Source organism: Typopeltis vanoorti, chromosome 11, assembly GCF_054136105.1.
Source record: "Typopeltis vanoorti isolate ZY-2024b chromosome 11, IOZ_Tvanoo_1.0, whole genome shotgun sequence".
Classification (NCBI taxonomy): Eukaryota; Metazoa; Arthropoda; class Arachnida; order Uropygi; family Thelyphonidae; genus Typopeltis; species Typopeltis vanoorti.
The window spans coordinates 68531155-68546815 of NC_143559.1; the positions used below are offsets into that span (position 1 = coordinate 68531155).

A 15661-nucleotide genomic window follows, 5' to 3' on the forward strand; every position below is an offset into this window, starting at 1 on the left:
ATAACAGATGGAATATAATAACACACACAAAATAATAAGTGAAAAAAGTTAGACTAGAGCCTAGAGTCCTATGAGGAGTAGCCTCTATGGATGCTACTGGATGTTGGGCAGGGCTAAGAAGTAATATTTCCCAAATATTAAGAAGTTTAACACAACCATATTTATTTAAATTAGGTTTTTTTTTTTAATCTGTTGCTGATTCTAAAAAAAAAGTCATTCAAGTTTGTATTTGATGCAGTGAAGCACAGCAGTTTTTTTTCCTGATCCTGTGCAAAGTATCCAAAGGCACGACAGCTACCACTGATTGACCATAATTATGGAGGCAGATATATTTCTTATGTTCTCCAAGGCAGATCTCCCAGTTTGTCTATATTATATGACAAGTTACAAGAAAAGGAAAGGAACACCTTGAACAGAAAGAAAAAGAGTGGATCTTTAGGAGGACAGATGCCATCAAAATGAGGTTTAAACAGTGCACACATTATATATCTTTAAAATAATGTCTAAATTTTCTGAAGTGCTTTGAATACAGGGAATAATAATAGCATTATGGTAATCTGTATATTGAGAGGGATGTGAAGTGATTAACCATTGGATAAGAAAGTATGGCAAGTAAAGGAGAGTCTAAGCTGTGAGGAAAGCCTAATTGGAACAGAAGAGGGAGGCTCTGTTGTAAAAGCTTTAATAATACCATATTGTTAGGGGAGGGGGGGGGGGGATAATGGAAAGTTTGTGTATGTAAACTGAGAAAGAAAGGTTGCCATTGGGAAAATGTACAATTAAAGTGTCTAGAAAAGGCAAACTTATTTTCTTTTTCTATAGCTAATTGGATAACAGATTTCTGTGTTGGATCAGTGACTGGCTGTCAGATAGGTATCAGAAAGTTGTATATGAGGGTGCAGTATCTCGAAAGAGAAAGGTCACCAGTGGTGTGCCACAGGGGGTCAAGTTATGGGGCCCATTGTTGTTCAATTTGCATGTTAATGATATTGGGTTGGGTTTAACTAGCGATATCCAGCTGTTTGAGGATGATGCAAAACTGGGGAGAGCAATGCACGGTCAGGCTGATGTTAATGCCTTACAAGAGGACTTGAATAGATTGCATGAATGAGCAAGTAAGTGGAACTGTCAATTCAATGTTGCCAAGCGTAAGGTTTTGAGATTTGGTAAGCAACAAACACAGAAGTAGAGGAAATGAGAGATCTAGGAGTGATGGTGGACAAGGACCTGAAATTCAGGGGCCACATTGCACAAGCTGTGAAGACATCACATCGAATAATGGCAATGATGCAAAGAACCCTGACATGCAGAAATAGAGGGGTTATGATTCCATTGTATACGGCCTGATCAGACCTCACATGGATTATTGTGTACAGATTTGGTCGCCAGGTTTTTATGGCGATGAGGATATGTTGGAAAGGGTACAGAGAAGATTCACAAAGGTAGTCAGTGGTCTTTGGAATGTAGAGTACGAGGACAGATTGAGAAAATGTAAGTTGCAGAGCCTCATGAATAGGAGGAAGAGGGGGGGGGGAGGATGTTTGAGACATATAAGCTGGTCAGGAGTTGTTATCAGGTAGACATGGAAGAGATTTTTCATAGAATGAGGGGAGGAGAGTAGAACAAGAGGCCATTGCTGGAAACTGTTATAAGGAAGGTGTGAGCAAAGGAGTGAGAAGCAGGTTCTTTGCATGGAGGGTGGTTGGTGAGTGGAATGCATTGCCTGAGTGTGTTGTGGATGTGGACATAATGAATCAGTTTAAGACGCGGTTGGATGAGCACTGTATGCACTAGTGAGTACCTCCCACGATGAGTCTCTGACTCCGTGGAGGTCAAGTGTTGATAATAATAATAATAATAATAATAATTAGATTATGGCCTGCTGGCTATTGATGTGGAAGAGGAAAGTCTGTATCTAATCCATGTGGCCAAATGGAGAAACATCAATGTATCTTAGCAGGATAGGTGTGAGAACAGCAGTTTCAAAGGCATGTTTTTTCTTTTTTTTTTTTAATGCTCTATATAGAAATTGGCTTGAGGAGGAGAGATGGGAGAGCCCCATGGCTGTACCTTTTGTTACAATATATGATGTCTGGCCAAGTGAAGTAACTGGTATGGATAACAAACTTGAAGAGATTGATATCAGGGGAGAAAACATTTTAAGTGAAGTTAAATTGTCAGAAAGGGTGATATTGATAAATCAAGAAGTGTCATTCAAACTCACCATGATACTAGTATTATTTAAAACTAAATTCTGGATTAAAGATTTGAAGTGATTGGAATTTTTTTTATATAAAATGAAGTATGGTAAGTAAGAGTGGTTTAAGATTTAGCTAATTTTTGGTTGGTTTAAAGGAGAGGGATTAAGTAACATCTACTATGAGATGGAGGTTATTAGGTTTGTGAATTTTAGGTCTGTATACTGGGGGGGGGGGGGTAAAGGTTTCAGTTTTTTTTTTTTTTAAGTAATTCAGGAGGCCAGGATGTGACATTTTTAAGAATGCCTTTTTAATGTTTCTCTCTCTCTCTGAGAATCAGAGAGAGAGAGAGAAAGTTTATTAGTAGTGCAGTCGCTGAGCAACACACTCATTTTCCAATTATAATCACTGGTGTGCTACTGTGGTCCTCAATACCACTGATTATAATTCAAAAATGAATGTTTTGCCCACATAAGCAGTTTAGATTATGACCCCACTAATTCCCACAAAAAATATTAAAAAAACTATTTAAAAATGACACACCTTGGCCACCTGAATTAGTTAAAAAAAAAAAAAACCCTCAGACCTTTTAGTTCTCCAACTCCTTGATATATGGGCTACCTAAAATTCAAACTTGGTTATAAGATGTTTTTTTCATTTGGTTACTAAGTAAATTATACTCGACAAGAAATTATATTCTTGTTGAGAGGCTTATACGCTGGTTAGACATAATAACTAATATTTAAGGAATTGACAGCGTATACTGGAAATATAGATTAAATAAACTTTAATATACACTTTCCGATATTTCGGCGAACTGTCCTACTTTGGCCAAACAGGCAGGACAGCAAATATCAGAATCTCAGAACACAAGGATTACATCTGATTTCACCAGTACAGCCACTCTGGGCTTGCAGACCACGCTCTGGATACTCGCCACAGAATAAGATGGAAGAAAGCCACAGTAATACACCGCAGCAAGTTCAAGTATGAAAGACTATTCATGGAATCAGCCTCGGCCCTTAGGAACATGCCAAACCTCAACAAATTTGGATGCATGAAACTGCCCCAAATTTGGGAAACTTTTATCAAAAGAACTTCAGCCCAAAGGCCAAGAACTACCAATATAGCCCGCCAGGGGGCACCATCAGGACTTTAGGAAAACGCTAGCGTCCTAGCCTCAGTCTCATTTGTTGTATTAGTACTTGTGTGCACGTGTCTTTTTAGTAAGTTCCCAAGAAGATGGCAACGTAACGTTCGCCGAAATATCGGAAAGTGTATATTAAAGTTTATTTAATCTATATTTCCAGTATACGCTGTCAATTCCTTAAATATTAGTTATTAAGAAATTATATTCTTGTTTAATCCTTTATACAAGCAAACTTTGCATGTGATCACGACTAAACTACTTGTATACAGAGGTTGTTGACTTCAAATTAATTGCCTCAGTATCCCAGCATCTCTCTTTTTGGATGTCTTCTGGTCTTTTTCAACTGTTTTTGATGTTTACTGAAGTCTTATCAGTGGGAGCAAAACCAAGGAAGATACTATGGGTGAATTAATGCAGACGTCATAATTACCACATGCAAGTAGTATACATTATTAAAACTTTCCTGAGTCTGGCTCCCCACTGATGGGACCTAAATAAAGGTAAAAACCAGTTTGGGCAGTGACTCTTCTCATAACAATAGCAATATACACATCTGAAAGGTGGTGTGTTTTGAGTTATGGAATACCGAAGCAATTAATGTGAAGTCAACAGCCTCTGTATACAAGTAGTCTAGTTGTGAAGATACTTCATGTGCAAACTTACACTTGGGTAAAGGGTTAAACAAGAATATTGTTTCTTGTCAACTGTAATTTATTCATAAACCTAATAACCCTCTATGCACCATAGTAGATGCTACTGTCCTTTAAACTAACTACAAAAAGTTAGCTAAATCTTCTTTACCTTACAGGCCATACTTCACACCTTATATATATAAAAAAAAATCTATCCACTTCAAATCTTTAATCTAAAATTTATTTTCATTAATACTGATATCACAGTGAATTTTGGATGTCACTACTTTAATTTAACATTTTTAACTTTACTTTAAAATGTTCTTAAACCTGCAATGTAAGAAAAAAAAATTAATTAACATTTAGAGGAGGTTATTAAATATTTCAAGAAGTTAACATGCTAAGTTTAACATACCTGATTCTAGAAACTGAAGCAATTGCCATAACAACATTTGTTAAATAATGTCCAAGTCTCATTCTCTGAAGAAGATGTCTGTTTTTTATTAAGTTACTTTCTGAGACATATTTCAGTTAATGGCACAATATTCTACAATTAACAGTTTCCATAATTATTTTTATTACAGTTTATAAGTTTTATACTTTTATTTACACAAATTGTCAATGGCAAAACCAATAATAGCATAACTCAGTTGCAATTTTTCATAAGGAGGCTACATCATCTTGTGAAATAGGTGAGAAGATAAGAAAGAATTATGTGATCAGGAGCTAGCTGAATAAATTTATATGGTGGTGGTGGGGGGATCAGTGAAAATGCAACTAATAATATACAAAACAGTGATTAAAACAATTTTAACTTATTGATCTGAGAATAGGAACCATCAGTATAAGGAGTATCAAGGAAAAGGAAATCAAACTTGCAGAAGAATTGGAAAAGTGCCATGTGGTAATTGGAATTACTGAGACAAAGATGACAAAAACATGTGAGATCTTACTAAATAAGTACAGGATGTTATTTTCAGGTAATAATGAGCAAGGAAAGGAAGGAAGATGTAGAGATAGCATTCAATACCAAACATAAGATAAGCTTCTTGATTGGAAGGTAGTTTGAAGTGGAGTTATATGGGCAAACTTCAAAATAGGTAGATGGATAATGAAACTTATTTATGACTATGGTCTATAGAAGGTTCTTCTAAGGAAGAAATGGAGGAATTTTTGGGGGATTTGAACAGCAGAGTAGGAAGTGAATCCCACCAGGGATATAGGAACATTTTGGAGAAAAGAGCAAAGCTAATAATAATGACAAGTATTTACTGAACTTCTGCTCAGACATGGACCAGTCATTACTAACACCATGTTGCATAAAGATGCGCACAAGTTCACATGGAAAAAAGATACAAGAAATAAGAAAAGCCTTATTGACTATGCCATTGTTGATAGTGATATCAACATGCTGGTTCAGGATACAAGAGTGCACAGAGGATTTGAAAATGGAAGTGACCATTACTTAGAACTAAGCAGAATAAAAATGGATATTACATTGAAAAGAACAGTATGTAAGAAAGCTTTAACAATAATTTAAGTTGAGCAGCTTCTACAGGTAAATTGTAGATTCAACTATACAAACATTATTGAAGAAAAAAATTAAACAAATCAAAAACAAGAACCAAACCTTGGAGTCTCAGTGCCAAACTCTGAAGAAGACACTGAATTGGTTCAGCTAAGGAGGTATGTGGTGAAGTTGTCTGCAATGATAGAAAAATAAGTACACCATGGTGGTCACAAAAAGTTAAAGAAGCAGTCCTGGAAAAGAAGAAAACATACCAAACGTTCCTAGCAAATATGTCAGCAGATGCCCTAAAAGAATACAAAGAAAAATGTAAGAGAGCAAAGCTATGTCTAAAAGTAGCTAAAGAAATGTCATGGGAAGCTTCATCATTTTTAATGCTGTAGACAGCATTAAAAATGATGAAGGTGACATGAAAACCGAAGAAAAGGATATCTTAGATGTCAGGAGTAATCGCTTTGAAAGACTGTTAAAGGAACCAAGCAGTGACAGAATCATACCAGAAAATGTTCAAGAGAAATGCAAACAGGTGTGAATATCAATACTGGAGGTAGAAAAAGCTGTCCAAAAACCTGAAATGTGGAAAGGCAGCTGGAGTAGATGATATTCAACCAGAAATGATCAGTTATGGATGAATAAAAGTTTTGCATTGACTGCACTACATAATTCAGATGGTCTGGTCAGAAGGTTGAATTCCAGATGATTGGAATAGAACTCTCATAGTTCCCATCTATAAAAAAAGGGAATAAAGCTGAATGTGAGAATTACAGAGGAATCTCTCTACTAAGTGTTCCAGATAAGATTTCTGCAAGCATAAATATGCAAGCATACTTAAAAAGAGGCCAAGAAAAATTGTGGAAGAGAAAGTTGAGGAACAAGGACAATAGAGGTTGTCAAGATCAGATTTTCACTTTAAGACAAACAGTTGAGCAACCATGGGAATATGACAAGGATGTGTGCTTAAGTTTTTTGGATCTGGAAGAGGCATACGACAATGTGCCCAAAGAAAAGCTTTTTAAAAAATACTTCAATTATATGGGGTAAATGGAACATTATACAGAGAAATACATAATCTATATTGAAGTTGTCAGTCAGCAATTAGAACTGAAGGAAATACAGGAAGATGGTTTAATGTAAAATCAGTGGTAAGACAAGGATGCATTATCTCTGCTCTTATTCATCATCTATATGGATCACATTATGAAAGAAAGTGGCATTAGGCCTGATATTAGAATTGGAGATATATCAAAGTTAGCTCTTTGTTTTATGCAGATGATGTTTGGTCCCATCTAGTGCAAATCTCCAAGATTCTCTAACTAAAGTGAATAACAAATAGGGCATGAAAATCAGCAATAAAAAGACCAAAAACTATGAAACTAGGCAGGAGCATAGAAAACTTAAACTGCATTCTGAATGAAGAGCCTATAGAACAAGTAAATTATTTTAGCTATTCAGGCACAGTTTTTAGTGAAGATGGCAGATTAAATCTGGAAACAGACAACAGAATAAGCAAAGTAGTGGGTAGCCAGCTGAATAAATTTATATGGAATAAGAGAGAAATTAGCCAAAACACTAAACTTCAGTATACAGGACAGTGTTCAAACCAGTTGTTAGATTCTAAATGAAGGAATCTTGGAAAGAAATCATTCATTTAGAACCTAACATATAAAACTTGCTGGCAAAGAGAAATACCTGCACATCAGTTGTAATTAAAAGTTAAACTTCTTCACTTTATGTAAAATTTGTATTCTTTATTTTAAGTACCTTATATTTAAGCTGTGGTGATTATATTAAGATTTCATTTTAAAGTATGTCTAAAAAGAGAGATAATCTGATTTAAATTTAAGCCTCACTTAAGCTATGTAAAATTTACTGTGCGTCATCTAAAAAGTTGCTAAGTAATAATTCCTGGAAGGCATAAAGCTACACGTGTACAGCATAATGCTGGCGGCTATAACTTACTCAGAAAATTACGTTGCCATGCATTCTGTGAATCCAAGTATAACAGCATCGTAAAAGCAAAGGATGAACCCAAAGGGGTGAAAAGATAAGGGTCGTGTGCAAAAAGGGGGACTGAGAAAAAGAGGGCGCTCTATAGAAGGATATAAGGGATTGGGTCCGTATCAGAAGACTCTCTCTGGTCATAACGTTTTCCTGTTTTGGTGGTTCGGAAGTTAGCGGGCAGTTTCGCATAAGGGGGGAGGTGAAGTCTGTGATAAGATGTCGGACTGCGAGCGTTCTTAAAATGAAGTAGGAGTCTATGCAAAGCTGAAGGAAAAAATTCCAGTCCTGACAGAATCAAGCCGTCACTGAAAAGTCCCATCGAATAGATTTGAGTCCGTTTTCGGCAGAAGGAATGAAGATAGTGTAACCCCTACGTTGGCATATGGACAGTCAATAGATGATAAGTATCCAGACATACCTGTGGTGCAGAACGACACAGAAAAAGCTCAGTAAGGTGCAATTACTCTAATTTTGTGTGAAAGTTCATTAGAAGAGAGAGAAGATTGTTTACGAATGTGAAATTGAGAACTGCATTCTAAAGAACTCAGTGGACAGTCTCTATTTAGAAAGTTAACCTCCTTTGAGAGTAAGAATTGTTTGGAAAAGATCTTTTGTAATTTTGTATGCGATAGGATTAACTTAATGCGATAAGAATAGTAGAATTTAGTGTCTCAGTAACATTAGAATGTTTGTTAGTTTTCTCTTAGGAGTAATACTACTGAAAGGTATTTAGCTTAACTTCATATCATTTGCTATCTATCCCAATATTCAGTTACTGTGTTTAGCAAGCTTTATAAGATTTAATTAATTTAGAAAGTGTTAACCTCTTAATTCGAGTTTTATTTAGTATTGAGCATAATTGAGTCTATGAATTTTGTATTGTGTTTTAGATATTCCAATAAACATGTCATATTTACCAGAACCTGAGTCATGTCTGATTATGATTCCAAATTACCAGTTATAAAAATAAAACCTATTTTGGCAGGAAGGATTTAAAGAGTGAATATAAATATAGATTTAGGTCACGACTGCAATAATCTGAATCTATACGGCAGTTTAAATAAGATATTGTGTAAGAAAGCTAAGAATCTAGTATTGTCTCCCTGAGTAAGGATCTTTTTCTACTATAGGATACTGGCTGGCGCAGCAAAATATAAATTCGCCAGTATCCGAAGAGGAAACAATCCTAGATATAAGAATAAGATTAAAGTAAGTGAATAAATCACAAAAGATAAATATTTAACAACAGAGCAGCTGGTAGGATTTGATTGTATAAAGTTTTAGGTAAGAAAGGATAGATTTAAGTAAACAACTAATTAAGGATAATTCACATAGAAACATCGATATAACACAGTTTTAAGTTATGAATCTGAGTTGGGTTAGAAATAAAGCACTTGACCAAAGACTAGAGACTACAGATATGAAGGTTCTGAGAAAAATTAGAGGAGTGAATTGATGGCATCAATGGCAGAATCATGTAAAAAAAGGACATATTAGAAAGGAACTTAACATTATTAGCATTCAAGAATGTGTCAGTAGAGCTAATCTAAGGTGGTATGGTGACTTAAACAGAATGGGTGAGGAAAGATTAGCAAAAGAGATGTTGGATGCCAAGATGGCAGGAAAGAGACCAAGGTCTAGGTGGATTGATTCAGTCAGAAATGCCTTAGAAGTGCAAAATGTTAGATATGACAACATTGGAGTTCTCACAAGTAATAGACTGATTTGGAGGAAAATTGTTGATAGGAGATTAATAATAATGTAAACTGTATCATGTAGTGCTGTCATAGTAATATATATCCCCAAAGGGTGTTCATACTATGACAGCACTACATGATTAAGTTTACATTATTATTAATCTCTTATCAACAATTTTCCTCCGAATCAGTTCATTACTTGTGAGAACTCCAATGTTGTTGTATCTAACATTTCATACTTCTAAAATAATGATGATCTGAGAATCAGCACAGAAATAAAACAGCGGTCAAGCTATACAATTTCCACTAAGCAAGTTGGTAAGAAAATTGGTGAAGAAAACATATCACATCAGTGTAACACCATAGTAAACAAATAAGGATATGATTACAGACAATCACAAAAAAGTATATTATGCATAATATACTTTTTTGTGATTGTCTGTAATCACAAAAAATGTTCATTATCACTACAACTAAACCTGGAACCATTTTTGGCATATCTACTGTAAACAGTTTTGCTTTGCCAAATTCTGCTACTAAAATGACCCAATTTCAGCAAAGAAAAAAAAAAAAAAAAAAAAAACTCTCGATAAAGTGATTATTCAATAGATTAGAATTGTGTTGGCTCAATAGGGCATTAATTAGCTGGTGAATCCCATTCATATCAATTCCCCCTTCTGTGCTTTGACCTGTTTTTTCAAATGGGAATCCTCCAATGAAATAAGTATTATCATTTTTTTTTTTTTTGCATATATTTCCTAGATGGAGGAAATGTCATCTACACCTCTAGATAGCAGATGTCTTCAGAAATGCCACTGCCCTGCTTAGGGAGGTGTGAAGGCATCTGCCATGTTTCATCTCCATGGGGTTTCCTGTTGCTGTTATGCCATTCTTTTCACATGCAGTGCAGGTGATGGCCTTTCTGAGCATGATGAACGCATTTATTAACGAATTAGGGAGAAAGTATCTCCTCCATCTGAGGGTATAGCTGTAAAGCAGTTTCTGCAGGCTGGGTGCAAGATAACACATGAGATCGAACCTGCTGATAATGCGTCTAAAGGGATTCCAAAGATGGGTACAATAATGTGCAGGGTGCATTGTCAAGCCAACAACTTAGAATGGCATCTGAACACTTCCATGGTAGTTATGTGCATAAGTCCTCAACCTCAGCTGCATGTCCCTAATTTATGTTTCTTATGCTAACTCTACCATGAAAGACAATGAAACAAATGCTAACATCACTGCAGATGTAAAAGAAAAAATCACTCATAAAAAACAAAAAAAAAAGAAAAAATACAACAAAAAATAACCAAAATATATCCAAAAATCCCAAACTGCATTCAATAAAAAAAAACTATCCATTTAACCAACATCCAGAACTTCAATACAAACAGTAATGACATAAATCACCACTTAGAGCATCAAATCCCCAACCTTTTGAGGATGCCAGTTGAACCTCCCACAACTGGCATCCTAAGAAATATTCCACCTCAGCTTTCCTAACTACATCTTGCATAATGCATTCTGCAAAATAGAGAGGAACATGCACTTTGTCAGATCAGATATTACTTGCCAAAGGCTATCAAAACCTGGAATCCCCCACTTTTCAATTCTGCTCACTGAAATTAGATAATTTCAATTACCTAGGAAAAGGTAATTGAAATAATCAGACTTATTTCATATAGTAATTATTCAAACTGTGAGGTTATCATCCTAGGAAACTAACGTTCATAACACAAACTAGCTCCCTGTCTCTAACTGGACAGATTAAGCTGGAAGGGAAGCCAAATAATTTGCTATCAGTAATATCAAACAAAAATAGTTAACCCACTAACCACAATACTAGACATTCATCATTCTTCCAACACTCTGGATCTTTTTTAAACAGATCACATTCCAAATACAGTACATTGTAGATGTCTGCTCTCCTCTTGGTAACTCTGACCATAATCTTTTTCATGCCTTCTTTACCATATCTCCTTTGCCTCTACTCTAAGCTGGTCTGGTTGGCCGAGTGGTTAGCATATCTGCTCTCCAGCCAAAAGGCTGCAGGTTCAAATCCCGCAGTGGGCATGAATGTTTGTCATTCTCTGTGAAAATACTAGTGGTGGTAGATGGCATTGGTGTAGATGATGATGGTAGTTGCTATTCATTGTAGTCGGTGGAGACAGAGTTGTAGAGTAGGTGCCCTTCCTCGACGAGTCTTTGGACTCTCTGGAGGTGTCACGTAATAATAATAATAATAAATAACTGAAATAATCCTTGTGAAATCAGTTCAAGGGCTCAAGTCAAATACTTCAACTTCTCATTCAGCATACACTATAGTCTGAAAGAAATATTTAAAAAAAAAAAAAATATCAATAAATCCAGAGCAGACTATGTAAGGTAAAAATGCAATAAGCTTGTTTCCTACTCCTCACTTCTGGTCCCATTAGCTGTAATTTCTGCCCTTCCTTGTTTCCACCTGTCTCACATCCTAATGGTACCACAATAACATTATCCAAACCTAAGGCAAAGAGATCTCTTCACAACAGTTTTTTTTCCAACTCGTTTAGGCAACCACTCCAAATTACCTCCTGCAATACCACAGCTGAGCTCAAAATTTGTACTCCAGAATAAACACCCATCCTGTATCACCTACATGAGCTATTATATGTATCTGGAATCTATCCAGCAGACAACACAAAAGTAAACTTTGATCCTGCCTGAACCTAAAAAGAGAAATAAGTCTACCATCAAACTACTGCCAACTGCCCTCACCTCAGTACTCTCAAAAGTGATGGAGAAGGTCAGCAACCAGCTTCACTACCTGGAGACCCATCAATTAGTGATCATCAATATAGAATCTACCATTCCTGTTCTATAGCATACTTCCTTATTAACCCTATCCACCTTGGTACACAGGTCATGGAAAGTTTTGGAGATAAATAACCAATGTGGTTACTCTTGGTGTGGTTGCATTTGATGTTGTCTGGCACTGAGACCTTTTCAACAAGCTACCATCTTATGTCTCCCTTCTATCCTTCATGATTGGACTGCCAGCTTCCTCTCTGGTCATTCTATGCTTATCATTGTGGATGGCTTAATCAGATTTATCAATTCTGGAGTATCCCAGGCTACTATATTCTCACTTGAGCTCTTCCTCCTTTACATCAATAACCTCCTTCTGACTTCCTATTCATAATTTTGCTATGACAGTACTCTCCACTCATCCATCTCATTCAAGAAATCCTGTAATGGAAAGGGGGATGGTAAATCCCTTTATGTTTTTATAGCCGGATACGAAACTCGGATCGAAATCCATCGAGTTTCATGCCGAAAAAACTATCGGCGAGCCCAAGTGTAAAATGATCACTTGGGTAGTACAACACAAGGGCAACTCCATGTTTTTATAGCCGGGTACAAAACTTTTTTCGGCATGAAACTCTATGGATTTCGATCCAAGTTTTGTACCCGGCTATAAAAACATAAAGGGATTTACTATCCCCCTTTCTATTAACATATTTGCCGGTAAAATAGCCTTTTGGCTTATTAAATTAGTAATTAACAATAAATATAGGAGTACACCACTTCGGCAATTCGATAGAAGAGGTATGCAAGTTCATGTTCACTTAAAACTTTGATATTCCAGGTCTACCTACTCACTGATGAGACCTCAAAAAAGGTTGAAACCGGTCTGGGTAATGACCTCTTCTCATAATGTAAAACAATATATATATATATACACACATCTCTTAGGAGCTGGGTTTTACATTATGAGAGAATATTAAAGTTAGTGACGGAGCTTGCTCCACCTTTGCATGGAGTTGCCCTGGTATTGTACTACCCAAGTGATCATTTTACATTTGGGCTCGCCGATAGTTTTTTCGGCATGAAACTCTATGGATTTCGATCCGAGTTTCGTACCCGGCTATAAAAACAAAGGGATTTACCATCCCCCTTTCTATTAACATATTCGCCGGTAAAATAGCCTTTTGGCTTATTAAATTAGTAAACCCTGTAATGCTCAAATGATTGCAGTCTCAAGATCTTCCATAACCAATGATATACGAGGGAGATGGGGTGGGGGTCTGGAAAGTTCTGATAAACACCTAGAACAAAATTTAATTAATTTTATGTCTTCTTATAAATCCTAAAAGAAAAGATATTTTCTGAAAAACATTTTTTATATGAAAAAAATTTTTTTGCAATTCTAAAAATGGAGTGCAGATAACTTAGGCCTGAGTTTTTATAGGATTATAATTCATTATCTTATTACCTGCAAAAAAAATTCTATATCACTCCTGCTCACTTTTGATTATATTCCAATATCCTTTCAAGATCAGCTTTCTCTTAATGGACTGACTATCAAATCCAGCTTATACTACAGCCTCTAAAAAAAACTTATTCTTTTTCATTCAAAACATTACTTTTCTTCTCAGGTCCTAACATTTTATAAATCTCAGATCCAACTAACTTTGGAATACTGTTCTCATACTTGGGGTGATGTACCCAAAACATCCCTAAGAATTCTTAATATACAGAAGATGGTGATCTGCTTAACAGGCTAACACTCTCTGAGGACTCCCTTCAATCACTTTTTCCATAGGTAATCTGTTTTTCTGAACTATGCTTTTTCTTCCACTTCCTGCTGCTCATGTAAGAACTAGAGCAGCAACTGGCCAACTCCAAAACTTATCTTCCTTCATTCCGTCCATCTCTGTTCTTTGGCACAATCTCCCACTATACTGTATTTTCCACTGAATACAATCTCTAGCTCTTTAACATATCAATAGATTACTTATTTCTTCTTATTCACTTACCCACAGATAGTACTGTTGTGCTATAGGTCTTGTGAACTCTAGTGTGGATCATTAAAAAAAAAAAAAAAGTAGTTACATCTCTCTCTGTTTTAAATGTCCCATATACTATTGTATCCTGAATCAGTCTCAAGATATCCATAACAATAACACGTGCTGTCCTCATTCATGGAGATATACAACCAGATATATATCTTTACTTTTTAATGTACTGAATAGCTTCACTGACTAAATTACTGCTGATAGTGCTATCATCACACTGCTTCACAATATGTGGATGTGCAAGGGATTTAAAATAGGAAATGATCAAGATTTAGTTTTTAAGCAAGATAAAAAAATAATTTTTAATAAATTCATATCAAAAAGAAAATTATGTAAGAAAATTTAAAAAAAAAAAAAAAAAAAAAAAGGCTTTTTGAGAGGAACAGTACACTCAAATACAGTCAGTCCTCTACTCACAACAAAGTTCCATTCTAGCGATTCCACCAAAAGTTGAAAGGGTCATAAGCAGGAAATAACTACATGAACCATAAGGATAAGTTAACAATTAATATGCCGAATGCTAAATATATAACTATCTATTTTGTTATATTTTTGAACTAATTTGACTCTTTGCTTATAGTGAAATTACTATGAGAAAGCACTGTGCATTTACCATTACATTGATCAGATGGAAAGACCTGGAGCAACAGTAATTCTTCAAAACTGCTACTTTATTAACTGGGCAGTTCATCAGAAGAGGCATGAAAGGGAAGGATAATAAACTCTTCTTCTTTCTAACATGGATTTTAGGCCAGGTCGCCTGTTCCAGTCTCATGCCATCTCTTTCTTGGTCTTCCAATTCTGCTTTTTGCATTTATTTTATATCTGTATAATATTTTTGGTAGTCTGCTGTTGTCCATTCGATTTAATGTTTTATCCATTTGTGTTTATACTGTCTCATGTAGTAATTAATTGGTTTTACATTCAGGGATTATAAAATTTCTTCATTTCGATAATAAACAAATTCTTCAAATTTAGGAACTGCCACAAAATATTCTGAAGATAGATGCATAATTTGTAGGTTCAGGCACTTTAGAGGATGATATGACAGAGGAATAGGATCATTAAAAATTTCTACATTACATCCAACTTAGTCTGTACATGTTATTTTCTTCTTCTTATTATTATTATTTACAACATCTCCGTGAAGTCCAGAAACTTATCGCAGGAGACCCAAATCAACCATCATAAACACAAATCCTTTCATACCTCTCCTTGAATACATTCACCATTAGGGAATGCACAACCAATTTTGGCAATCCATTCCAAAACCATTCACTTACCACTCTCCATGCAGAAAATCTGGTCAGCACACTCCTATTAACTACACTTTTACACAATTTCCTAGGATGACCCTAGTTCTCTGTTTGTCATATACTGAAAAATTTCACTTGCATGAATTTTATAAAACGCCTTTAATATCTTAAAAGTTTCTATCACATCCCCTCTTTTCTGCTTACTAACTAAACTTTGTGATCCACAAAACTTCAACCTATCCTCGTAGGGAATATTCCAGTATTCTTATCACCATCTTGGTCACTCATCTCTGAATCTTTTCAAAGATCTCCTGGTCCACAAGAAACCCAAGTGACCAAATCTGTGTGCAGTAGTCAA

General features: G+C 35.6%; 1 protein-coding gene across 1 annotated transcript in view; it reads right to left on the reverse strand.

Annotated features, from left to right (window-relative positions):
* LOC150101696 (uncharacterized) overlaps nucleotides 1-15661 on the reverse strand; it is a 208981-nt gene that overhangs the window by 160791 nt on the left and 32529 nt on the right. The window contains exon 5 of the mRNA XM_090400154.1: nucleotides 4396-4473. Coding sequence (XP_090256280.1) covers nucleotides 4396-4473 — 78 coding nt within the window. The remainder of the gene's footprint in view (nucleotides 1-4395; nucleotides 4474-15661) is intronic.